Raw genomic sequence first — 24624 nt, 5'->3', positions numbered from 1 at the left:
AAAGTGGTGAAGCTGAGTCCTTATTCCATCTGTTGTGAACACATATAATAACATTTGATCAGTCCTCAACATTTCCAATCCCTCACTAACCCCTGTCTGTTCTGTTTAGGGGAATTGGCGTCACTTCAGCACCAACCGTCCTGTGTCTAGAGAGGATCTGATGGAAGTCCTGGCAGGTCTGGTTGGTCTGAGGGTGCGGGCCCTCTACTTCACCCAGAGCCAGAGACTCAGCCTTGGGGAGGTGGGCCTGGAGGAGGCCACAGACACAGGGGCCGGGGGCCCTGCCAGCACCGTGGAGGAGTGTGCCTGTTCCCCTCTCTACAGAGGAGACTCCTGCCAGGTGAGACAGATCTCATTCACTCTTAGTCCCCTAGGTGCTTCATGGAGATCTACAGGGATCATATATAATACTTTTAAAGTAACTGCCCAGAGTTTCCAGATTTCTATGAAATATGACCTAGAATTACTTACACTGAGTATACAAAACATTAAGAACACCTGCTCTTTCCATGACATAGACTGACCAGGTGAATCCAGGTGAAAGCTATGATCCCTTATTGATGTCACTTGATAAAGTCACTTCAATCAGTGTAGATGAAGGGGAGGAGACAGGTTAAATAAGGATTTTTAACCTTGAGGCAATTGAGACATGTATTGTGTATGTGTACCATGGGCAAGACAAAATATTTAAGTGCCTTTGAATGGGGTGTGGTAGTAGGTGCCAGGCGCATCGGTTTGTGTCAAGAACTGCAACGCTGCTGGGTTTTTCATGCTCAACAGTTTCTCATGTGTGTCAACAATGGTCCACCACCCAAAGGACATCCAGCCATCTTCACAGAACTGTGGAAAGCATTGGAGTCAACATGGGCCAGCATCCCTGTGGAACACTTTCGACACCTTGTAGAGTCCATTCCTCAACGAATTGAGGCGGTTTTGAGGGCAAGGGGGGGAGGGGGGGTGCAACTCAATATTAGGAAGTTGTTCTTAATGTACATCCAGTGTACAATATGATTGACATAGTTTTCCTTCCCAAAATGTTTAATTAGCTATGACAAAAATAAGCTTTTCTGTGTTGGAATGGTGTGGGCTTACCTCAACAACAGAATGGTGTGGGCTTACCTCAACAACCGAATGGTGTGGGCTTACCTCAACAACAGAATGGTGTGGGCTTACCTCAACAACAGAATGGTGTGGGCTTACCTCAACAACAGAATGGTGTGGGCTTACCTCAACAACAGAATGGTGTGGGCTTACCTCAACAACAGAATGGTGTGGGCTTACCTCAACAACAGAACGGTGTGGGCTTACCTCAACAACAGAATGGTGTGGGCTTACCTCAACAACAGAATGGTGTGGGCTTACCTCAACAACAGAATGGCGTGGGCTTACCTCAACAACAGAATGGCGTGGGCTTACCTCAACAACAGAATGGTGTGGGCGTATACGGTCATTAAAAATATTGCAGGCAAGTAGATCGCTGATTGGCCAGCGCATCATCCTCAGGGAGATGACATCATGTTCTTTGAGGAAATAGCAATAATGTTTTCAACGGTATGTTTCAGGTGTGGTTTTTGAAGTGTTTTTTTCTCCAATGTTGTCCAACAAGTGCTGGACAACATTGTTTGGACATGAGTTAACAGAATATGAACTTTTAAAAGTGAGATTTTCACTGGGCAGTTACTTTAAGAGAGTACTCCAGAGGTGCCTTGGTGTTTTTGTTATTTTGGAGATGGTAATGAGTCCAAGGATAGGGGGACTTTTAGCTCTCAGATGCACATCAAGTGTGTAAGGGCTTGGGGCTATGTCCTAGGGGTCGGTTTGGGATTGGGAAAGAGAGGGGGCAAGATGGAGGGAGAAAAGGATTAGGAGAAAGTAAGAGAGAGAAAGAAGACAGGAGGGGATGAGAGGGAGAGGTGTTGACCGACCGATCTAGTCATTTTGGAGAAGAGAAGAGCGAGAACTCCCCTCCCCGCTGTGGGGTTTTTGTCGTGACACGCCCTAACAATGGTGCCACGCCCAGCCTGGGGTGAGTGAGGTCACAGGCAGGCAGAGGAAAAATCCATCAGCCCATTGAAGAGCCAACGGTTTAAACAAGCCTTTGTGGAATGTCCCGGAATAAAGTGTGTGTGTTTCATCAGCCAAGCCCAGTAGCCCGAGGGAGAGGGATAAGATGCACAATCACGCAGACATAATATTAAAGATTATACCACTGCTGTAAACCGCTCCGTTGTGTCATAGTAACAGCAGCTCAAATCAAATACAATTTGAAAAAACATACAGTACGACATTTAGAACATTAGAACCAAATTCTTCCCTGAGGTTGTTTAGTACGCGGGTGGGTCTCCTACTCCAATTAGGAAAAGTTGGATGGAAGCATTTTCCCCTCAGAATCCACGTATTAAATGGAACTCTGTACATCACTCGACTGTAAATGTATGCATTTTCAGTGTGGACAATTCCACGGTAACAGAGTGATGCTGAGACTCCGATTTTTTAAAGAATGACGGCACAAACCACACATCGTCATTCTGTTACTGAACTGAAATGTGTTTTTGTAAAAGGTGCAGAGATTTTTTTTTTAAAGATGCACTATGCAGAAATCACACTTTTCTGGTTGCTAAAATTGTAATAGTTTGCTTAATTTCAATTTGTGACAACAACAAAAAAGCAAGTAAAGTGTTACCGAATCATTATACCATCTAAACCGCTGTGAAATATCTTTTCCATAACCAAAAATATTGTATTTTCAGCTGTTTGAAGCTGAAAGTAAAAGACACAAAAACCAAAAGTAAGAATGGGAAGCGTAGAAATAGCGCTTAGGCTTGCTGTCAATAAGAATGACAGATCTATAACTCACATTTCTACGTGAATTTGGTCGGGTCTCCCAAATAGTTACATATTGCAGTCTTAAGTCGTCATTGTGCATAGAGTTGTATGGTTTGTTTAACATTGCGATCATGGTTTCAGCATCACTTTGTTGCCGTGGAATTGCCCGTGTGCAACCCTTAGGGATGGGAGTTTGACATGCCAAGGAAGCTTCGATTTTGTTTCACCGGCAATAGCTTATTAACAAAGTGAGACCCTAAGGCCCTGATGACTTTGTCGTAGATTTTCATTTAACTTTCTATATAATTGTGTAGTATACTGTATAATACTATGCTACACACTGTAGTATCCCTCGATCATGTGTAATGCTTAGTATCGTATACTGTAGAATACTATAGTAAATACTACAGTAATACTATATTAATACTACAGCAAAAACACTACCGTCCGCTAAAACAATACACTTTTTTAACAGTATTAAATTTATACCCAGCCCATTCCCCTCCACCATATCCCAAATTGTGCCACCCATAAGTGAGATACCTACATGACAAATATAGACCATATATTGTGTTCCCTACAGGTTATATAACTATCCGTTCAGACCCCAGTCCCACCTACTTACAGGTTATGGAAAATGTGATTTTTTGGGGGTCAAAAGTAATAAAACAGTAAATACTACAGCAATGTCTTCAAAAACACTACATTAAATACTACAGTATACTAGAGTCAGCAAAAACAGTACAGTAAATACTACAGTATATTACAGTCCGCAAAAACACTACATCATTTTTTGTTTATATACTAGTTCTTTTACTACAGTATTTATACTATAGTTAACTGTAAATACTACAGTATACTGCATTTTAGTCTGCAAAAACACTACAGTGAATACTACAGTATTTATACCATAGTATACTATAGTATTTTTTCATGTGGGTTGATTGAGTTGTTTTCCCCATTTTGCGATTGTGCTCGAAGCCCTGTTACCATAGCGAGAGTATGATCTACCTGTGTGTGTGGGAGACGTCAACATCCTCTAGTCAGGTGTGTTCAGAGGAAATGGATAATATGTACCCTGCGGCGCTAGAAAAAGGAGCGGCGCCCTGACACATAGCCGGGCGTGGCATCTGGCAACCTGGGACGTTGTTACTCACCACCCGACACCAAATAGTACATACACAGATCCAACTAACTACCACGCCCAACTGTCTCCACTGCTTCGTGTTTGGACTGCATGATTCAGGTGTGACTGCTGCTTCTGCACTGTCTGGAGATTTCCAACTATTATTCACAGAACCACAGTCACACTGGCATGCTCACACATATACCCTGTGAACACATCTATAGACACACTTCAACACAAACTCACTCAGGCTCCCAGGTGGAGCCCCACCCTAGCAACCTTTTTATATGTGGATGAGGAGGCTTATGTACATTCTGACGATTTTCCTGTCGACCCTTTGTGTGTAAGTGACATTGTATTTTCGGAAGTGGAAATAGTAACGAATGTGTTTGGACGTTTTGATTTTCAATAAAGTAATTTAAAAAAAAAATGAACCTATTTTCGAGGCTCTACATGTTGTCATGGAAAATATTGATGTTTTTCCCAACAACCAATGAGCAACTCCGCCATCAATCCAGCTACATATTGAGCATTGAGATTCCTGAAAGGACAGTCTCTGTGGCATGTTAGTTAAAAACACTGGTACGCAGACTAGACATATTCATCCCCTCCTGGATCAAGATCCCTGTTGCCTAAATTGTTTTGTGCGCTTCCAGTAATACCGTATACCCCGGTATGGTACAGAAGCGGTATGACGGTATGAACATCTGGAGAACGCCCAACCCTAACGCGCACGTTGGTCAGCGTGTGGGTGTGCGTGTTGCTACACTGCTCTGACTGGCTGCTGACTAAGGTACTGTAGGTGAGTGAAGGGGCGTGTCCTCTACGTGTGGGAGTGTGTGTGTGTGTTTAAGAGGCAGAGGCAGGGGAGAGCAGGGAGTTATTTCAGACGAAACGTGAGCAATGTCAGACACGCGTGTACACAGCCCCTGGAGAGGCAGAGGGACAGGCATGCTATTTCAGACCCTGCTGTGGGGAATCTTACTGGGACTATGCAGCGCAGGACACAGACCCATTAACAGGGAAGAGAGGAACCGCTATCCCAGACAGCATGACCGAGAGGCACAGAGGATACATTATCCTTCCCTACATGACCAGGGCGGACAGAGAGTACATTACCCCTCTGTGAATGACCAGGGCGGACAGAGAGTACATTACCCCTCTGTGAATGACCAGGGTACACAGAGAGTCCAGTATTCTTCTGTGAATGACCGAGGACAGACTGTTCAGTACCCGTCTTTTGACGACCAAGATGCCAGCTCTCAGATCCAGGTAAAACGATGGATTTCTGTTGGGTTACAAATAGACTTATTGTAATGTATGCTTGGCTGCTCCGTGTACGAGGTAGACTTGTAGGATATCAGTTGACTTCCAGACCGTTATCCTATAGAGCGAAGGGTGTGTTTGGCTTTTGAGTTGCGGCGGTGCGTTAAGGATGAATACACACTCGTCTTGTGCTCAGCGTGGTGCTGGTGACACGACGTAAACTCTGATTGCTTGTATCTCCTCAAACACTGCCACTTTGAATGGTGAAGTGTTCTTCTGTGTGGGAACTAAGTGTGTCGTTTTGAAATGTGTGTTTTAGGATTCTGTTCTGTTTGTGATAGAATTCGTATTCATCCAGGAGGGTCCCATTGAGATAGGAATCACTTTCAAAATTCTGTTTTTCTGTATGATGTTGTTGTATCTATGTATTTTGATGTATCTGTATAAATGTCTGTGTGTTTCTCTGTTCCAGAAATGTGCTCGTGGTTACTATAGGGACGGCAGTGGGCCCTACCTGGGTCGCTGTGTGGCCTGCTTCTGTAACGGCCTCGCCAACGAGTGTGACGACAGGACAGGGAGGTGCCTGGTAAGAACACACACTTTATATTTGTATTATTGTCTTCTATTATTTCTTATTGTTGTCACATGATCGCCAGGGAACCCGCAAGTATGTGTGTCCTGTACATACCACGTACCACGAACACACACAGTGCTTCTGAATTACAATCATTCAAAACCTGTGAGCTTAAAGAAGCCCTTAAGGAATTCAGTGATAACCACTTGGGCAACACCTATGTCAGCCTATGTGACTCCATCAGGGTGAGCCACAGCCCAGCAGTCATAGTCTAGACCTCACACCCCACGCCACAGGGCATGGGGTGGGCTTCCCACTCCGCCTTGATGCCCACATACTGTTCTGTACCATGGACGGCTAACCACATTAAACTATTGGATGATGGTGATTATATATGATTGTGATATGGGTCTACATTAGCTGTCTCCCAGTGAAACTCTAGATCTCTAAAAGCACTCTATATTCTCCTTTCTCCCTCTCTCACTTCCCCTCTCTCTCTCTCATCTCTCTCTCCCTCCCGCTCTTGTCTCCTCTCATCTTACGCAAGCCACTCAAGACCAGGCCTGTGCCTCTATCTAGGCCTAAGGAGTACAGGCTGAACACGCACTCTCTCTGTACCATCAAAATCCCTCTTTGGGATGAATTAGGACAGAAATGTTAGTCGTTTATGGTAGAGAGGGATGACAACCACCGTCCTTTGAGATACAAAGGGACATAATGTAGCCTGTCGTTGGATCTACTCTGGGCTGGAGTATGTCAGTGTGACTATGTCTACAGAAGGACAAAGTGTGTTTAGACTCACTGTGGTATTTGTTATGGACTTTTCAACAACTTAGTGAGGCTATAGGTTTTCTTTGTGACTTGGCTATTTACTCATATGAAGAATACACTGATTTACTGTACCTTGTGCTGTTGTTCACTGTGCAAACTGAACAGATAGGAACATGTCCATTATGAAGGACTAGTATTTGACGACCCCACCATTCAAAGACTGTTCTTTTGGTACTCACATGATGTAGTCTAACACATGTTTACTACTCTTCCTCTGGACAGAACTGCCAATACAACACAGCCGGGGACAGGTGTGAGCACTGCAAAGACGGTTACTATGGAGACGCTGCCCAGAGATCATGCCGGGTGTGCCCGTGCCCCTTTAGTGTGCCAGCTAACAGGTCAGTGTCACCAAAGAACCAATCAGTGGCAAGGTCAACCATAGTAGATGCTCCTTTGGTGAAATCAAACCCTTGTACTGTATATCACTTACAGTGGCTGGCCCAGGATCTGAGGGTATCAAACTAACTCCTGTTTCTTCATCATTCCACTATAGTTTTGCGGTGGGTTGCAGAGAGGTTGTTGGAGGGTTCCAGTGTGTTTGCCGACCAGGCTACGCAGGAGACAGTTGTGAACGATGCGCTCCTGGTTACCACGGTGATCCATTGACAGCCGGAGGAAGCTGTAGGCCTTGTGACTGTAGCGGCAACGGAAACAGCTGTGACTCCAGGACTGGTGGTGAGTGTGGATACCGTACTGAGACATGACGGCGCATTGCGTCTATTGGTAAAGCTTTACTCTGTAGATGTTTCATTTTCTTCGTCAAAATAAATACAATGTATAATGTTGCTCTTTCTGCAGTGTGCAAGAATACGTTGGAGCCAGGGGACACCAACACAGACGAGCAGTGCCAAGGTTAGTGTCTCTGTCGTGACAGCGTGATGGATCCAATGAGAGTACCTACCTCATCATGATCAGCGGTTGATTACGTTTGTCTGTGTGGGCTTCTCAGAGTGTGACGACTGCGCCGAGACCTTACTAAACGATCTGGGGCGTCTGGATGAGGAGCTGGGCAGGATTAAGACTCAGCTGGATAACGCCAGTATCTCCGCCTCCTCTCAGGACCGACTCAGGATGCTGGAGAATACCATCACAGAGACCAAGGTATTATATTGTATATATTAATGGCATACATGTACTGTTACAGCAGTGAAGTGTACCACCCTGCCCTCTGGCTATACAGGCCACAGAAAGGATGGGAGAGGACTTCAAAACATAGCAAATTACCTAAACGCAGATACCGTGTGGATAGATGTACATCAATGCTCACACACACACACACACACACACACACAGAGCGGTAAAGGGTGTGTGCGTACTCGAACATTCCAGAATCCTGCTGATAAGCGATCTCAGTCAGTTTGTCCCAGAGCTGTGTGTCAACACATGTCAGAGCTGAACTCCCACGCGTTTGGGATCTCAGCAACTCATACGCTCCATTTGAGCATACGCTGTAAGCGTTTATCAAACCAACAGGAGTAAACGAGTCACTCAGTCAACCTCTCTGACAGCCTGAGGAGTCAACAACCAACCATATCCCATTGTACTGTAGCTCTCTCTCTCTCGCCATCTCATCTGATAATAAAGCGTTAAACAATAGACTGTGTGTTCCCTCCACAGAGTCTGGTGAGCAAGTTCAGTTCCAGTGTGAACAGCCAAAAGCCCAAGGTTAGCCAACTGGAGCAGGACACTCTCAGTGTCAACGAGGATATCAGCGCTCTCAAAGAAAAGGTATTGGACTGGAACTCTTTCTTTCTTGGTGTCTTTTTTCCCCCCCCCTGTCATGTGTGGGATTGTGTGTGCTGGCTTTGGAGAGCTAATGTTTGTGTCTATTTCTGTGTTGTCCATCAGGCGGATGACAGGGCTGTGAATGCCCAGAAAGTGCTGGGTGATGTGGGTAAGACCCATCTGAGAGCTAAAGACCTGGACACTGAGGCTAAGAACCTGCTCCAGAAGATCCTGGGTAAACAATCAAGTCCTTGTTCTCTTAACTGGCCTGATCTCTTTGCCCCCCCTCTGTCTATATATCTATCTCTCTAGCCAAATGATCCTCTTTCCTTTTCATTTTTCTGTTTTCTCTCTCTCACCCTTTCTCTCTTTCTCTCTCCCTCTGTTGCTTTCTCTCCCTTTCCCTCCCTGATATATCTCAACCTGAATGTGTGTGTTGTGTGTAGCCCTGCTGCAGCAGCTGAAAGAGTCTGGTTCCGGTGATGTGGTGCCCAGTGAGAACCTGGCTAAGATGTTATCCGACGCTGAACGCATGGTGAAGGAGATGGAGAAGAGAAACTTCAACCCCCAGAAAGACGCAGCCGAGAAAGAGAGAGACGAGGCCCAGAAACGTAAGTAGTCTGCTGTGTAACCAAATCTCTTCAAATCCCTCAAGGCTTTTCTTTCATAAGATTAGAAGCTCGTACGGTAACTCTGATGTTCTTGAACATTACTGGATTAGGTTGAGTTAGGATACAGATAAGAAGCATAATGTCACAATGGCGATGACTACTTTGTTTGATACCATCAGCAACCGAATAAAATAGTGAGACTTTTTTCTTTTTTCGGTCAAGAATTAAAATGTATATTCTGTTCGATTCTGTTCTATTCTCCCAGTGCTGGACTACATCAAGGCTAATGTGACCAGGCAGTATGATCAGAATGAGGCAGCAGCCAAGAGGGTGAAGGGTCTTCTGAAGGACTATGAAGCTAAACTGAAGGACCTGGATGAGGCTCTGAAACAGGCTGGGGACATGGTGAAGAAAGCCAACTCTCAGAACGGACTCAACTCAGAGGCACTGAAAGACATCCTGGTAATAATAAAACTCTCAGTATTTAGTATTTTCTTTTAACATGATGGTACAATGCTATCACGTATAGGCAGCTACTGTGTGCGGTAACCATGTGGTTTAGTCCGTTGCTATGGTTTCTTTCATGGTTAGGGTAATCATTTTTCCCCCAAAAATTGACATCTTATGGCAATAGGCCTAATGTGCTCTGAACCAAATTAATGTTTGTTCTTCAGAAACGTATGGAGGACCTGAAGAAGGAGCGGAAGAAGGTCCAGGACCAGATAGCCATGGCAGAAGATCAGCTGAAGGCCACAGAGGACCTCCTGAGAATGCTGAATGACAGCAAGACTGTAAGCACACAGACCATCCATGTCATCTCATGTTACAACTGCATATTACCTCATGTGCATAGTCAAATTCAATATACCTAAGTCAGTGATGCATCTATCATCTCCGGTACACATATGATCCTAACTAGTGTAATGTTACAGCCAATGTACACAACATATTTTGACAATACTTGATTCTGAAATGGCAGTTACTCTAGATTCTCAAATGTTAGTGGTTGAGTCCTAACTTGCCAGCCACTCAGATAACAATCAATGCTTGTATTTGATAAAATCATGACTTTAGGTAAAGAGGATGGTATGTCCTTGCTTGTGTTTCCTGTGCCTACAGTGGTTCTTCTGTTCTCTTCATTAGGGCATACGGTAACAAAACGTAGCCAAACAGTTTGCAACGGAAAGCAAACTTTACCATTTGTTAATGGACAAGTTCAGGTAGTCCCTCCCTGTTTCAGTCATGTTTTCTTCCATTTGGTGCCTAATGAATGTGACCCTGTTGTCTTTCTCCTCTCCAGGAGTATGAACAGCTAGCTGCCCAACTGGACGGTGCCAGGACTGACCTCACCAAGAAGGTCAACGCCATCTCCCAGGCCGCGGCCAAGGAGGACATTGTGGAGCGAGCAGAGAGACACGCTGAGAACCTGGCCAAGCTGGCCAAGGAACTACAAGAGTGAGTCATGGGGACCTGGGATGTGGGGACATGTTCTCGTAGACCAGGGATGGGATGGGTCCTGGGTTATGACGACAAGGCAGTTTCTGCTGTTGGTTTGTGTAGTTTAAGCTAAATGGTCTCAAGACTGTATTGCCCATGTTAGTTTCAATGGGAAGCCATAATTCCTCAGCAGCACGTAATTCAAGATAACAGTAGAGAATCAACTCAAAAGGTTCCCCAAGCAGCAACGACATAGTATTGAAGTAATGTTAGTGGCGGTAGTTGTGGTTCTTTAACAGGGACGTTTATGTCGCGTGGTTTTCATCCTCAGTGGGTCGTGCCAGATAGATCTGCCATCCGCTAGATCCCCCTCAGGCTGCATGTTTGTTGTTCCATTTGGTTTATTGACATTTCTGAAAATCCAGATGTGTGTGTTTACCTTTACTCTCTCTCTTCTGTTCTCCCTTCTCCCTTCCTTCCTCTGTCTCTTTCTACCCCCCTCTCACACTCTCTCTACCCCCCCCCCCCCCCCCCCCCCACCTCTCTCTTTCCTCCTCCCCCCGCCCCTGTCTCGTCTTCCTATGTCACAGTGCTGTAAGGGACTCGAGTGGCCGCTCTGATGTGCGTGATGCCATGGACGCCATTGAGGCCTACAAGAACATCACAGATGCGGTCAATGCTGCAGAGAAGGCAGCCAAGGAGGCCAAAGATGCAGCTGACAAAGCCCTGAAGGTGAGTCCACAGTCTAGCCACTAGACCCATACCAGGGAGATGTTGACTCCACAGCACATAACTCTAAGCTGATGTGTCTTTTGTCCACCTTCTGTTTCTGCAATATTCTTAAACTTTTTTCTTCTTCTTTTCTTCATTATTTTTCAATCTAGGATGTGAAGAAAGAGGACCTGACAAAGAGAGCTAAGAATCTGAAAGAAAGCGGGAACGACCTACTGAGGGATGCCAAGGACGCAGAAAAAGATCTCAAAGGTATGTTGCTATAAGTTGTAATAGTGTTTTTAGAGTGCGTAAGGAGCCAACTAAATACATGTGGCCTAAATGTAATGGCATAGTTAAGGCTTAACTAAGCTCTGTTTTGACTCGACAGAGGCCTCTGATGACCTCACAGCCCAGAAGAAGCGCCTGAATGACGCAGAGAATAAGAAGAAAGCGTTGGAGACGGACCTGCTGGATGCCCAGGCAGAGCTGAACAACATCCAGAGAGGTACATTGGCTCGGGTAGTAGGAGGACCAGAGGATGTCTGATAGATCATCTCAAATTATGGAAAATGTACTGATCAATGGAAGAGCGAAATATGAGTTATGAGAGTGCTTTGACTTAAGTGTCATCATCCCCTCATCGCTAATCGCTCCCTCCCCCTCCCCTCTCCTCCTTCATTCCTTCCCCCCTTCTCCTTCCCCCTCTCCTCTCCTCCCTCCCTCCTTCCCCCTCTCCTCCCTCCCTCCTTCCCCCTCTCCTCCCTCCCTCATTCCCCCTCTCCTTCCCTCCTTACCCCTCTCCTTCCCTCCTCCCGCCCTCCTTCCCCCTCTCCTCCTTCCCTCCTTACCCCTCTCCTTCCCTCCCTCCTTCCCCCTCTCCTTCTCTCAGATGATATAGGAGACATGCTAGATGAGGCGAAGAGGAAGGCAGCGTCTGCCAATGACACGGCCAGCACCACCATGGACAGACTGAACGCCATCAGAGAGGAAGTGGACAAATTCAACGTCATGCCCTCCGACTCCAACCTCGGCAGCATCATGGACGATGTGGACAAATCAGGTGAATAATCACTCCACTAACCTATGTCTGCATAGGCTGGAGGGAATAGACACCCATAAAGAGGGCTTCCTTGTAAAATGAGATTTCTCTCAATGGAATAAATATGACTTATCTTATTAAAATGGTGTTACCATGCATGAACAGTACTGTATGTACTGTGATGATTGTCCACTCCTTTCCTGTTTTGTTCAGGTGTGAAATGGTTAAAAGGTCTAACTTCTCTCTCTCTCTCTCTTGTTATGTCTCTCCCCCTCCCCCCATCCACAGTAAAGAATCTGTTGAACAGCATCCCGTCTCTGCAGGATAAGATCTCGGAGGTGGAGGAGCTCAGCTCTCAGCTCTCCCCCGTCACCAACGTCTCTGATAACATCAATAGGATCAAGGAGCTCATCGAGCAGGCTAGAGACGCAGCCAATAGGGTACGAATGCACCACCACACACACATAACTCTATACACACCCTGTGTCCACACCCCACCAGATATACCCACTGTGTATAACCTGTTACCCCTTCCACTGGCCATACAGTCTCTACAGCAGTGAGTGCTGTTGAGAATTAAGACGTGAATATATGGAGTCAGACCCATTTCAGTTTGAAGGATTTCAGGTTTAGGTCTTGACAGAGCCCTTTGGGGAATTTGATGGACAGTTGTGATTCCCATAAAGGAGAACACTGATTTCTCTTTACACTGCTGGTCCCTTAGTAACCCTGTACAACCTCTCTCCTTGTCTCCTCCTGTCTCTCCAGATTGTGGTCCCTATGAAGTTCAGTGGGGAGGGCCACGTGGAGCTGCGTCCCCCCAGGGATATAGAAGACCTGAAGGCATACACGTCCCTGTCCCTGTCCCTGCAGAGACCAGAGCTCACCAACAACCGAGGGGACGGAGCACGCAGACGAAGACAGGCCACCACGATCACAGACACGAGTGACATGTTCGTACTCTACCTCGGCAACCAAGACGTGAGTGGACTGGACCTTGTAGTCCCTATTCTCCTAATGAAAAATAAAAAATGAATGATATAGATTTGACAGTTTTCTTTTGGTTCAGAAAAGCTCTCTCGCACTTCAGTCGGCATTCTCCTAATACATGTGTATATTTCATTATTGAAATAATGGCATGCGTACATTTGGCAGTTTGCTTGTGGTTGGAAATGCTCACACTGACTGTCCTCCCCTCTCTCTCCCACAGTCGTCTAAAGACTTCATCGGCATGGCCCTGAGGAATAACGTGCTGTTCTGTGTGTACAATCTGGATGGAGAAGAGTATGAGATCAAGACAGACTTCATCACTAGGTCTCCCTCTGAGCCTTCCTTCTTTGACAAGGTGGACCTGCGCAGGTAAAACCATACCTTCGGCCATCAAAAGTCTTGGGAAATTAGATTTCAGTGAGTAACCCTGATCTAACATTGACCTCTTACAATCTCTCAGAATTTACCAAGACGCAGAAGTGAACCTCACCAAGCTGTTCACATCCAACCAGCCGGACCCACCTCGGACCAGCAGCAAGCAGGGAGAGCTGACCAGGAACCTTCTAAACCTGGACCCTAGTGACATTGTCTTCTACGTCGGGGGCTACCCCTCCAACTTCATTGTAAGCACCTGACTTCATAACAACATTTTGGTATGACATTGACTGAAAATAACCTTTTTTCAGTGACTAATGGAGGTGGCATTACGATTCCTGATTGAAGCATTTTCAACCTTGTATAACATCTGAAAATGTTGTTTCTACAGCCTCCAGCCTCCCTCAACTACCCCAACTATAAGGGATGCATCGAGCTGTCCACCTTCAATGACAGATTCATCAGTCTATACAACTTTAAGAATGCTGTCAAGGTCAACCTGGAGAGTCCATGCAAGAGGTATAAGCATCAAACAAAGAGATTGGTAGATTAATGTATGTAGTGCTGTTCTTGTCTAATGATGTTCTGTATTATGTCATTCTGTATTATGTTTTGTGTGGACCCCAGAAAGAGTAGCTGCTGCTTTTGCAACAGCTAATGGGGATCCTAATAAAATACCAGATATCACCAAGCCTAATGAGGTATTGATTGGAGATCATGCTCCTGGATCAGAGAACAACAAAGAATAACAGTCCCATAATCAATATTCCTCAGAGTCCTTGTTATACAGTCAATCTCCCCTGTCTATCACTTGACTGGTGAACATGTTAAGTGGCTAGATTGACTCCAAGCCTGCTAAACTGGACACTAAACTTTAGCATAGCGCGATTCGCTCCTATTCAGTTGAATGAAACCTGGGCGTTAGCAGCGTAGCTCTGTGAGCAGCAAAGTACTCTCCAGTTCTATTTTTGCATTTTCTGTTTTCCCGACCACCCAATGTAGCTCCCCAGTTAGTCTTGACCAAATCTTGAGTTTTACAGTCGACAACCTTAACCCTATTCTGATTGAATCCCTCTGTGCCCAGGTATGTCCAACCAGTGGTGTTTGACTACTTTGAGGGGACTGGTTATGCCAAGGTGTCCACCCAAGGTGTCAAGGTGTCCACCCTCCTCCTGGGCCAGACCATCTCCACTCGCTCAGAAAATGGGCTTTTCCTCTACATTGGAAATGAGGTAGGCTACTTACTCTGCTCACATTGAAACATTTGGTGAGGTAAAGTTGACGATGTACCATCGTTGACACTTGAGTAGCTGTTAGGTTTCTCTTCTCTCGTCAGTTTGTCCCACTGACTGTGTTTTTTGACGTTGCTTGTTTTCCTCTTTTCGCAGGTCAACTACTACTGTGTGACGTTTGAGAGAGGCTACATTGTCATCCATAGTAACTTGCTCAGAGAACCAGTACAAAGTGCTACCAAAGTCTTCCCAGTGGTAAGGCAGTTGGCGCTAGATAGATGATATTTAGTTATTTGTAGAACTCACATTGGTTTGCTCAAATAATTCTCCCCGTTTTTTTCCCCCCCTTCTCTTTAGAATTCAGACCAAGCAGAAGTGTTGATCATTATCGAGTCTCAAGGAAGCCAAGAGATGAAGATCCGTGTAGCAGGCAAGGAGGTGGTCAAGTCTAATGTCGAGTACACCCCTGGAGACTTCGCAGACTACTACATCGGTGGCGTGCCACCAGCCCTGAGAGAAAGGTGAGTGCTTTCACCTGCTTACTAGGAACATTATTATTATTATGTTTGGCGTTACGATTTGAATGATCAAACTCTGCCCATGTTACATGGATGTTGAGTAAGTTGTAAAGCCTTATTGGTAGTATACTGTTTCCTTAACCCTACATCACACCAGAGTCTAAATAACATTGTGTTTGTGTGTTCTCGCTCACAGACACAACATCACCGCCCAGCCACTGAAGGCCTGCATGAACAACATCAAGCTCAACAGCAAGTACCCCACCTTCGAGGAGAAAGTGGGCATCAGCCGGGGCTGTCCCACGGATTTCCTGGTAAGTCTTCACCTTTTTCTAGACCTTTTTTCAAACATGGTCAATAACACGGCATTATATTTTTATTTCTACCACTATAATCTTTACTCACTGGAGACCTAGTTATACTGTCAGGAAGCCATTTCTGTGTGCCACTACTGTGTATATTGATGCCACCAAGATGCTGTAACTGACTCCAGTCCACTGTTAGTAACCGCATGACAATGTCTCTGTGTTCCAGGCGTCTCGTAAATCAGAGTTTAACGTGGGAAGTTCTCTGTCAGCTGCTCTCGAAGGCTTCAGCCTGGCAAGTGATGTCACAGTCTCACTGGGTTTCAAGAGCTCTGAGAAAAATGGGCTCCTACTGCAGAACACCGAGTCGGTTAGTAGACCACACCACCCTTTTTTCTCCCTCTCTCTCGCTCCATATTTCTTTCTTCAACTGTTGTTTTAACATTTTTAGTTTTAGGATACAGCAAATGTGAGTGACCTGACTGTTTGAAATTATCTTTATCCTTACCCGGTTCTCCGACAGAGTGTTGGCGCCATCGAACTTGCCTTGGTCAACGGCTATGTGGTCCTGACGTTCAAAGACACAGCTTGGAAATCTTTGAAATCAAGCAAGCAGTACCAGGACGGCAAATGGCATTACCTGACTGCCACCAGAAGGGTGGCTTCTCAAAGGTAGAACATCAAACATTCAACATAGATTGATAGAAAGCTATTAAACCCACCATTTGAACTTTATCCAGTTCCATGATGGATTGGTGATGACTGAGACTTACCATAGACATTATTGTTGTGACAGTACAGCACACTAGTTATACAGATTGGTAACCACTGACACATAGTGTAAATAAGTACTGTCCCGTGTTGCCCTACAGTATCGAGCTGCGGATAGATGACGAGGATGTGGGAGGACAGATAACCTCAAGCTCCTTCAGTTCAAACCCAGACTCTGTGTTCCTGGGGAAAGACACCTTCAAAGGCTGCATCTCCAACCTCTACTTGAGAAGGTAAACGAATATCACTGTTTATTATTATAATGTCTAACATTAGTTATACTGAGAGCCTTTTGCAAATGAGCCTGGCAGAATACCAAAAAATACACACATCGAATATGAAATGCAACCAATAAATAATAACCTAGCATAACTACTAGAAGTTTATTTTTGTAGGAAAGGTTTCATGTTAACATCCGTGGTGCATTGATAGTTCACTTTTCATAGTGCAAAGGTGTCCTGATATTGATATTAGATGTAGTGTTACTATTCTAGTTGTACCACCTCCTGAAAGTTGTTGTGTGTGTTGTGTTGCAGGCCTGACTCTCTGTACAGAGCAGAGGACCTGAGTCAGTTCAGCTCTACAGGAGATGTGCTGCTGGATATGTGTAGCTCTGACAGACCTCCACAACTGATGCTCGACCGCAACACCTCCAGCAAGGTGAGAAAGAACATTGAACTCAGCTAGCCCAGTTAACAATGATGAACATACAATAATTACCTACCTGACTGACGACTACTCTTATAACCACACAACTTGTGAGACCAACAGGAAAGCATGTTTTTTGTTTGCCATACCAATCACAATTGTATTCATTTATCCTTGTCCTAATGATGGAACAAGACTTCAATCTACGTTTCCAATAACACTATACTATGATTAGCTAGGAACAAGCCACTCATCACTTCCCATGCACGTTGTGTTGATAAGTTGTTCTGACTGTGTTGTGCTGCTTTGTTTCCAGAGATGAAGAGAAGGAAGACCTGCCGACTAATGAGGACAAATTGATATTGACATGAGCAATATTAGCATCTCGCACATTGTTTGCACAAGCCCATTGCTATTGTACGTGACTGATAAACACACTACTGCATGGACATCCACATCATCATGACTACTATTATTAAATATAAACTATTAACTATTAAAAATATATATTTTATAAGCATCGTTTCACTTTTGATTTGTACGCTGTTCTATCTTAAGCATGTTTCACCACAATAAACCACTTATCTGACCAGTGATTCACAAGTATCTATTAACCCTCTCATTCACCATCATCATCAGTCCATCAATCCATCTGGTTACAGCCAGCCTGATGTTAAGTCATTTCCTTGTTCTTACTCCCTCTCTGCTTTCCCTATTCACAATGACTTGGACTAATAAATGATCAATAGTCTATACTGAAATACAAGAATGATCATAATATGATGTACTATCATAATATTATTATACTATGGAATGACTGACGGTGTAGAATTGGAACGTTGCACTAGGAATTAATAATAATAGTTACGGCCTGTGAATACCTGAAGTGGATACTGGAACCTGACACAGGAAATGTCGGAGTATTGAATAAAGTATTCCATCCCGAGTCAATACATGTTAGAATCACCTTTGGCAGCAATTACAGTCTTTCTGGGTAAGTCTTCAAGAGCTTTGCATAACTGGATTGTACAATATTTGCCCATTATTCTTAAAAATATTCTTCAAGTCCTTTCAAGTTGGTTGTTGATAATTGCTAGACAGCCATGGTCAAGTCTTGCCATAGATTTTCAAGCCGATTTAAGTCAAAACTAGCTAATATACACTGCCAAATCTACACTGGAGTTGCTTACTGAGACGACATTTAATGTTCCTGAGATGCCTAGTTACAAAACACAAGGCCTTGTGTTTTAGGTCATTTACCTGCCGAAATGTGAAATCGTCTCCAAGTGTCTGTTGGAAAGCAGACTGAACCAAGTTTTACTCTAGAATTTTGCCTGTGCTTAGCTCTAATCCGTTTATTTTTATATATAAAAAAACTCCCTAGTCCTTGCTGATGACAAGCATACACGTAACATGATGCGGCTACCACCATGTTTGAAAATATGAAGAGTGGTACTCCGTGATATGCTGTGTTGGCTATAACGCTATTGTATTCAGAACAAAAAGTTAATTTTTTTGCCACTTTTTTGCAGTATTACTTTAGTGTCTTATTGCAAATAGGATGCATGTTTTGGAATATTTGTATTCTGTACAGGCTTCCTCCTTTTCACTCTGTCATTTATGTTAGTATTGTGGAGTAACTACAATGTTGATCCAGCCTCAGTTATCTCCTATCACAGTCATTGAACTCTAACTGTTTTAAAATTACCATTGACCTCATGTTGAAAGCCCTGACAGGTTTCCTTCCTCTCCGGCAACTGAGTTAGAAGGGCGCCTGTAACTTTGTAGTGACTGGGTGTATTGATACACCATCCAAAATGTAATTAATATGCTGAAAGGGATATATATATATTTTTTACCCATCTACCAATAGGTGCCCTTCTTTGCGAACCATTGGAAATCCTCCCTGGTCTTTGTGGTTGAATCTGTGCTTGAAATGCACTGCTAGACTGAGACCTTACAGATACTTTTATGTATGGGGTACAGAGATGGGGTAGTCATTTAAAAATCATGTTAAACACAGTTATTCCACACAGTGAGTTCATGCAACTTATTATGTGACTTGTTAAGTACATTTTTACTGAACTTATTTAGGCTTGCCATAACAGAAGTGTTGTTTACTTTTTGACTCCTGACATTTCAGCTTGTGAATATTTCTAAAACTATAATTCCACTTACGGGGTATTGTGTGTAGATCAGTGACACAAAATCTCAATTTAATCAATTAAAAATTATTCCGGCTGTAACACAACAAAATGTGGAAAAAGTCAAGGGGTGTGAATATTTTCTGAAGGCACTGTATTTGTGTATATGCATTTGTATTTATGCAAATACACTAAAGGTAAACAGATATTTTAACGAGTGTACTGAGAACACACAGTTGCACACGCAGAGTCACTTACAGCCGAATTGTCCTCAGAAAGTATGTCAAATCAACAGCCACCCATACTGGCCATGCCCTTCTATCTATTCCATTCTTTCGTTCTTTTGTTCTTTCGTTCTTTCTTTCTTTGAAATACCCCCTATCACACATACTGTACCTAAACTGAAACAAATAATAACATTAAAGACATATCATGCCTCATTTGACAGAACTGGTATTAGCATGTCATGTTTGTGGAGGAATGAGAGAGTATTATGAAATAGGCACTTGAACATGGAAACATAAAGGTAACTTCCAAAATAAAGCAAATATTTGAGTTGAGGGATACAAAGTATATTGAAAGCAGGTGCTTCCACACAGCTGTGGGTTCAGAGTTAAGCAATTAACATCCCATCATGATTAGGGCAATGGTATTTCATGTCTGGGTCCGGGAACTGTAGTGGAGTCGCCAAATTTTCTTTATTGTTTTGTTTTTTTTTAACAAAAAATGAAGCGTACAGAAATGTACTCTGTACATATTTTAAGGTTGCATCATGATTAGGTTTGGGGTGGGGTCGCGAGAAATTCTTGTGGAAAAATGACCAGTTGACCATTATTTTGGCTACCGTGGCTAGAAGAAGAGATCTCAGTGACTTTGAAAGAGGGGTTTCAAAGGAGAATAGGGGGTTTAAAAGATGTGTGTGTCTCCGTCACCAGATCTCAACCCAATTGAACACTTATGGGAGATTCTGGAGCGGCGCCTGAGACAGCGTTTTCCATCACCATCAACAAAACACTTTTTGAAAAATGGTGTCGCATCCCTCCAATGGAGTTCCAGACACTTGTAGAATCTATACCAAGGCGCATTGAAGCTGTTCTGGCGGCTCGCAGTGGCCTGTTGAACCCAAAATGGGAGTCATCTTTCTCAGTTTGTAACTCCCAGAGGCTTACAATTGATAACCAAAAGGACTGAGGAATGAGAATGGGCTCATACATGTTTACTATTGAAAACTGAGACAAGACCTTGTTCAGTTTGCTGCGTGATTGACTTGAACTTGAGCTTTGAGCTTTAATCATCAAACACAGTGTCATATTTACCATAGCTCTTTATCCTCCAAACTTTGTCTTTGCATTTCAGAACCACTTTTCTATTGACTAAGGCAAATCCTTCCAGAGTGCCTTGTTGGAGATCGGAAAACTATTTCCATAAATCCCATGTATTTTAGCCATTTTCTCTAATATTGAGTTCCTGTGTCTCTGTGCCTGTGTGTGTTGTATAGGGTGGTGGTATGGAGGTGTCAGAGGACAGTCTCTCTGTGTGTGCACACTCTGTTCTAGTCAAACATGCCTACCACATTGGGGGCACTGTGAGTAGCCTGAGCTACAGCCTCACTCCCCAGGTGCTCCAGCACAGGTGAGTAGACACAGACACACACACACACACACACACACACACACTCTTTCTTTCTCTCCCTGGCCTGACTCCTGTGTCTTTCCACTAGACCTCATTTCTCCCTGGACGTTAGGACCAAGTCTGCCGAGGGCCTGCTGTTCTATGCAGCCACCAGAGGGGGGAGCTCTCACGTGGCTCTCTACCTGTCAAAGGGCAGGATCATGCTGTCAGTAGGCAAGGGGAGGGAGATCTTCAACAGGGAGACATACAACGATGGAAGATGGCACTCGGTCAGTGGGTTAAGATCTAAGAAAAATCTATAATCTGTGATGTTGTTTCACATCATATTATTCACAAACTATGGTAGTAGTTGATCAATGTTGGGGATTTTGAAAATGTTTCTTTGGAAATGTACCAAATCACTGTGTCACTACATTCAGTGACGCATGATTGCACCAAGTCTCTGGTGTCCCAGGTTCAACATTTTCACCATGCCCCTCAAAAAACAATGTCATCTTTGGTGACCTCATCCTCTGCAGGTAATATTCATCCTAGAAAAGAAGAAGTTCCGGTTGGTAGTGAACGGTATTAGGGCTCAGGATGGACAGCTGACCAGTGATGAGGCCACGTCCATGGAACTGATCTCTCCTCTTTACCTGGGAAGTGCTCCTGATTCCTTGAACACAGAACTTAAGGTAAGCAACACACGAACACACACACATACAGTACAGCATACACTCACACCCCAAAATTGTATTGTGTTTTCTCTTTACTTTCAGTGGAAGCTCCTCCCAAAGCAAAGTGTGATTGGCTGTGTGCGTAACTTCAAGATGAATGGCACTCCCATGCCAGAGCCAACCACCAATCATGGTGCTGGCCCCTGCTTTGACGGACAGACACAGAGTGGGGCCTACTTCTCAGGGAGAGGGGCATATGTCATTATTAGTGAGTAGAAAGCTAAGCATTGAGATTGGTAATATGGTTCATGATGAAGATGATGATGATGACAATCATAACAATGATGAGGCTGATGATGATGATGTCTGTTCCAGATGATTCCTTTGTGGTGGGCTCCAGCTTTGAGGTGGTGTTTGACATGCGTCCCAGGAGTCTGACTGGTGTTCTGCTCCATGTGGGGAACTCCAGCAGGCCTCGCCTTGGGCCCAACACTGGACACCACCTCAGCCTCTACATGCACAGAGGAGAGGTGAGCCTGGCCTGCACTGGGCTGTTAAGACTGGGCCTGTCACAGCCTTATTAATAGTGTTTCTCTAGCGCATGGTTGCTAGATTTGACATTTAAAACGTGATTCCAGTTCAGGCTGATTTTAGGCTGAGTTTCCTTGCAGACATGTCTGTTGGGCAGTGTTGTGATGCGCATGTGTTTTTCCAGGTGGTGGCACGTGTGAACAACGGAGCTGGTGAATTCAGCGTTTCCGTTCGGCCCAAGCAGCCCTTGTGTGATGGAATGTTCCACAGAGTTGCAGGTACACTTTTGTTATAACATGTTATAACTTGCCTCTGTCCTACACATGTTATAACTTGCCTCTACCCAACTAGGTAGCTACAAACACAGTAAGAAGTGTCTTTAATACGTAATAGGTGACGCAGATGGGGAATGTGTGTGTGTGTGTGTTTCTTGTCTCAGTGATCAAGAGGAACAACGTTGTGGAGATGCATGTGGACACTGAGGGCCACCACAAAATAGGACCTCCTTCCTCCTCCCCCACTCTGACCAAAGACCAACTTTATGTGGGCGGCATTCCAGGTTGGTACTCTGGAGGAGAGGTCACTGAATTTACAGATACATTAAAACCCTATCAGACCTGGAGTTGATTGTAATAGAGAACCCCTTGTATTTTACACAAATAATAACCTATAGATCCCATTGTACAGTGAATGGTGGATGAATCAAAGTCCCACTGAATGTAGACTCCATCATTATTATGCCTCTTGATTACAGTACTGTATCTGTCTCTTCCTTGGGCAGAAACGTCCATGCACCCATCCCTCCCAGTCACAGGGTCCTTTGAGGGCTGCATCCAGAACATGAAGATCAATGAGGATCCGATCTCCTTCGAGAGGCTCTCTGGGGTATTCGGGCCACTCAACCTCAGAGAGTGTCCAGCTGGCTGAGTAGAATCTACTCCATGACCACATCCTGGGACCACATCCACTGTCCACTAGCCGCTGCGTGCAATCTGTTCCAAAAACAGAGAATGTGTATGTATGTGTGTGAGCGATAGTGTTGTGTGTGAAAGAGAGAAGTGTGTGTGCGTGTGTGCATGTGTGTCACAAGGATAGTAAAACACGGACCATTTGGACAAGTGGGGACATTTTGACAGTCCCCACGAGGAAAAATGCTATTTTAGGCTCAGGGGTTAGGTTTACTATTAGGGTTAGAATAAAATGTAGGGTTAGTGGTTACAGTTACGTTTAGGGTTAGGGCTAAGGTTAGGAGTTAGGGTTAGGTATAGTTTTAGGGTTTGGGGTTAGGGTTATGGTTATGGTTAGGTTAAGGTTAGGGTTAGATTTAGGGGCTAAGGAAAATAGTATTTTGGATGGGAATCCATTTTTTGGTCCCCACAAGGATAGCAATACAAAACTGAGAGTGAGAGAGATGGGGAAGTTTGGCTCTTTTTACTGGCTCTGATCTTTTCGACTCCTTCAGTCAAAATAATGAATATTTCTACTAATTATGTTCGAGTCAGTAATGCACAGAATACGCAGGACCCCCTACCGTCGAACCATGAACTGAAAACTCAAAAGTCATAATTCTACAAGCTTCTTGTACACCATACGGGGCTTATTTGTGACTGAGATTTGTAAACGTGTGCTTTAATTTTTTTTACATTTGTTGATTGTGAGGCATACAAATAAGATTATTTCTTGATACATTTGAAATGAGGTCTAATTGTGGCCACACCCGGACTATATTGTGAACGACTGTTGGCGTAATGCATTGCTTGACTGCCGTGGGGGTGATGAGCACAAAGTCGTTCGAGAACTGCAGCCCCCGAAATGATTCGTTCTCGAGTTCGAGTTTGTTAAGCAGAGGCTGTGTAGGTTTTGGTTCTACAAAGCTCTGTCTGTGATAAATAAGTGACAATGCCCGAGAAACCTGTGTTTGAAGGATATATAGGCACGGGTATCCTCCAAATACCGGCTTCGAGAGCATTATCAATTTTATACAACGGGTTACCAACATATTCAAATAATGATTGACATATTTTCATAAAAAGAGTAATTTGTATTTATTTATTCATACTGTTTCATCCTTCCACAAGATATAGTCCCGGCACAAATCTAGGGTTGCCACGCAAGCCGGCTGGCTGTTCATTCTATTGTTTCGGTTGCCAGAAACGCGACCCAGTCGTTCAGTCTTTTTGTTCTGTATCTATGGACGCGATCCAGTCATTCGTTCTAAATGTTCCATTGCCATACTGACGGGCAACATTCTTATCCATTGCTTGCTAGCTAGCCAACTACGGCTAACTTAGTCACGTCAAATATTGCAGCCAGAATAACAGCAAAGTAGCTGCATTTGCTTTTGTTTAATCTGTTTTTTAGTGACATTTATTTCGCATGGCATAGAAAATGTGCTCACTCGTCAGGACACTTGTTCAGAGGAGCTAGCCAACACCACAGCTAACAAAATCACTTCAAATTGAAGCTGGAAAGACCGCAAACTACAGTAGATGCTCTTTGTTTCGTTCTACCTTTTTCCAATTGACATTTCTTTGTATATATATTCATAAAATTATGCCAGTTGATTCATGATTCATTTCGACTGGCTGAGAAACGCTGCCTGTCTGTCTGGTCACGACTCGTTCATTACTATGGGACAGCTGTAGATCGAATTTAAATATTGAAACAATG

The 24624-nt window shown here is 44.1% G+C and overlaps 1 protein-coding gene across 1 annotated transcript in view; it reads left to right on the top strand.

Annotated features, from left to right (window-relative positions):
* Positions 1 to 24178, top strand: part of LOC120019821 (laminin subunit alpha-3-like) — a 108545-nt gene extending 84367 nt beyond the window's left edge. Inside the window, exons 40-75 of the mRNA XM_038963234.1 lie at positions 110 to 340; positions 5691 to 5804; positions 6846 to 6964; positions 7120 to 7301; positions 7425 to 7478; positions 7576 to 7727; positions 8244 to 8354; positions 8475 to 8586; positions 8798 to 8962; positions 9228 to 9424; positions 9637 to 9753; positions 10263 to 10417; positions 10990 to 11131; positions 11284 to 11383; positions 11502 to 11618; positions 12003 to 12173; positions 12441 to 12592; positions 12921 to 13133; positions 13363 to 13511; positions 13603 to 13765; positions 13909 to 14036; positions 14602 to 14749; positions 14906 to 15004; positions 15107 to 15270; positions 15464 to 15581; positions 15802 to 15942; positions 16096 to 16244; positions 16445 to 16576; positions 16880 to 17003; positions 20634 to 20767; positions 20856 to 21036; positions 21286 to 21691; positions 21799 to 21953; positions 22139 to 22232; positions 22394 to 22513; positions 22736 to 24178. Coding sequence (XP_038819162.1) covers positions 110 to 340; positions 5691 to 5804; positions 6846 to 6964; positions 7120 to 7301; positions 7425 to 7478; positions 7576 to 7727; positions 8244 to 8354; positions 8475 to 8586; positions 8798 to 8962; positions 9228 to 9424; positions 9637 to 9753; positions 10263 to 10417; positions 10990 to 11131; positions 11284 to 11383; positions 11502 to 11618; positions 12003 to 12173; positions 12441 to 12592; positions 12921 to 13133; positions 13363 to 13511; positions 13603 to 13765; positions 13909 to 14036; positions 14602 to 14749; positions 14906 to 15004; positions 15107 to 15270; positions 15464 to 15581; positions 15802 to 15942; positions 16096 to 16244; positions 16445 to 16576; positions 16880 to 17003; positions 20634 to 20767; positions 20856 to 21036; positions 21286 to 21691; positions 21799 to 21953; positions 22139 to 22232; positions 22394 to 22513; positions 22736 to 22881 — 5355 coding nt within the window. The 3' untranslated portion in view covers positions 22882 to 24178. The remainder of the gene's footprint in view (positions 1 to 109; positions 341 to 5690; positions 5805 to 6845; positions 6965 to 7119; positions 7302 to 7424; positions 7479 to 7575; positions 7728 to 8243; positions 8355 to 8474; positions 8587 to 8797; positions 8963 to 9227; positions 9425 to 9636; positions 9754 to 10262; positions 10418 to 10989; positions 11132 to 11283; positions 11384 to 11501; positions 11619 to 12002; positions 12174 to 12440; positions 12593 to 12920; positions 13134 to 13362; positions 13512 to 13602; positions 13766 to 13908; positions 14037 to 14601; positions 14750 to 14905; positions 15005 to 15106; positions 15271 to 15463; positions 15582 to 15801; positions 15943 to 16095; positions 16245 to 16444; positions 16577 to 16879; positions 17004 to 20633; positions 20768 to 20855; positions 21037 to 21285; positions 21692 to 21798; positions 21954 to 22138; positions 22233 to 22393; positions 22514 to 22735) is intronic.
* Positions 24179 to 24624: the final 446 nt, after the last annotated feature.

This window comes from Salvelinus namaycush, chromosome 25 (genome assembly GCF_016432855.1).
Source record: "Salvelinus namaycush isolate Seneca chromosome 25, SaNama_1.0, whole genome shotgun sequence".
NCBI classification, from domain to species: domain Eukaryota; kingdom Metazoa; phylum Chordata; class Actinopteri; order Salmoniformes; family Salmonidae; genus Salvelinus; species Salvelinus namaycush.
Note: the sequence above shows the minus strand (reverse complement) of the source record. Positions and strands in the feature narration are given on the sequence as shown.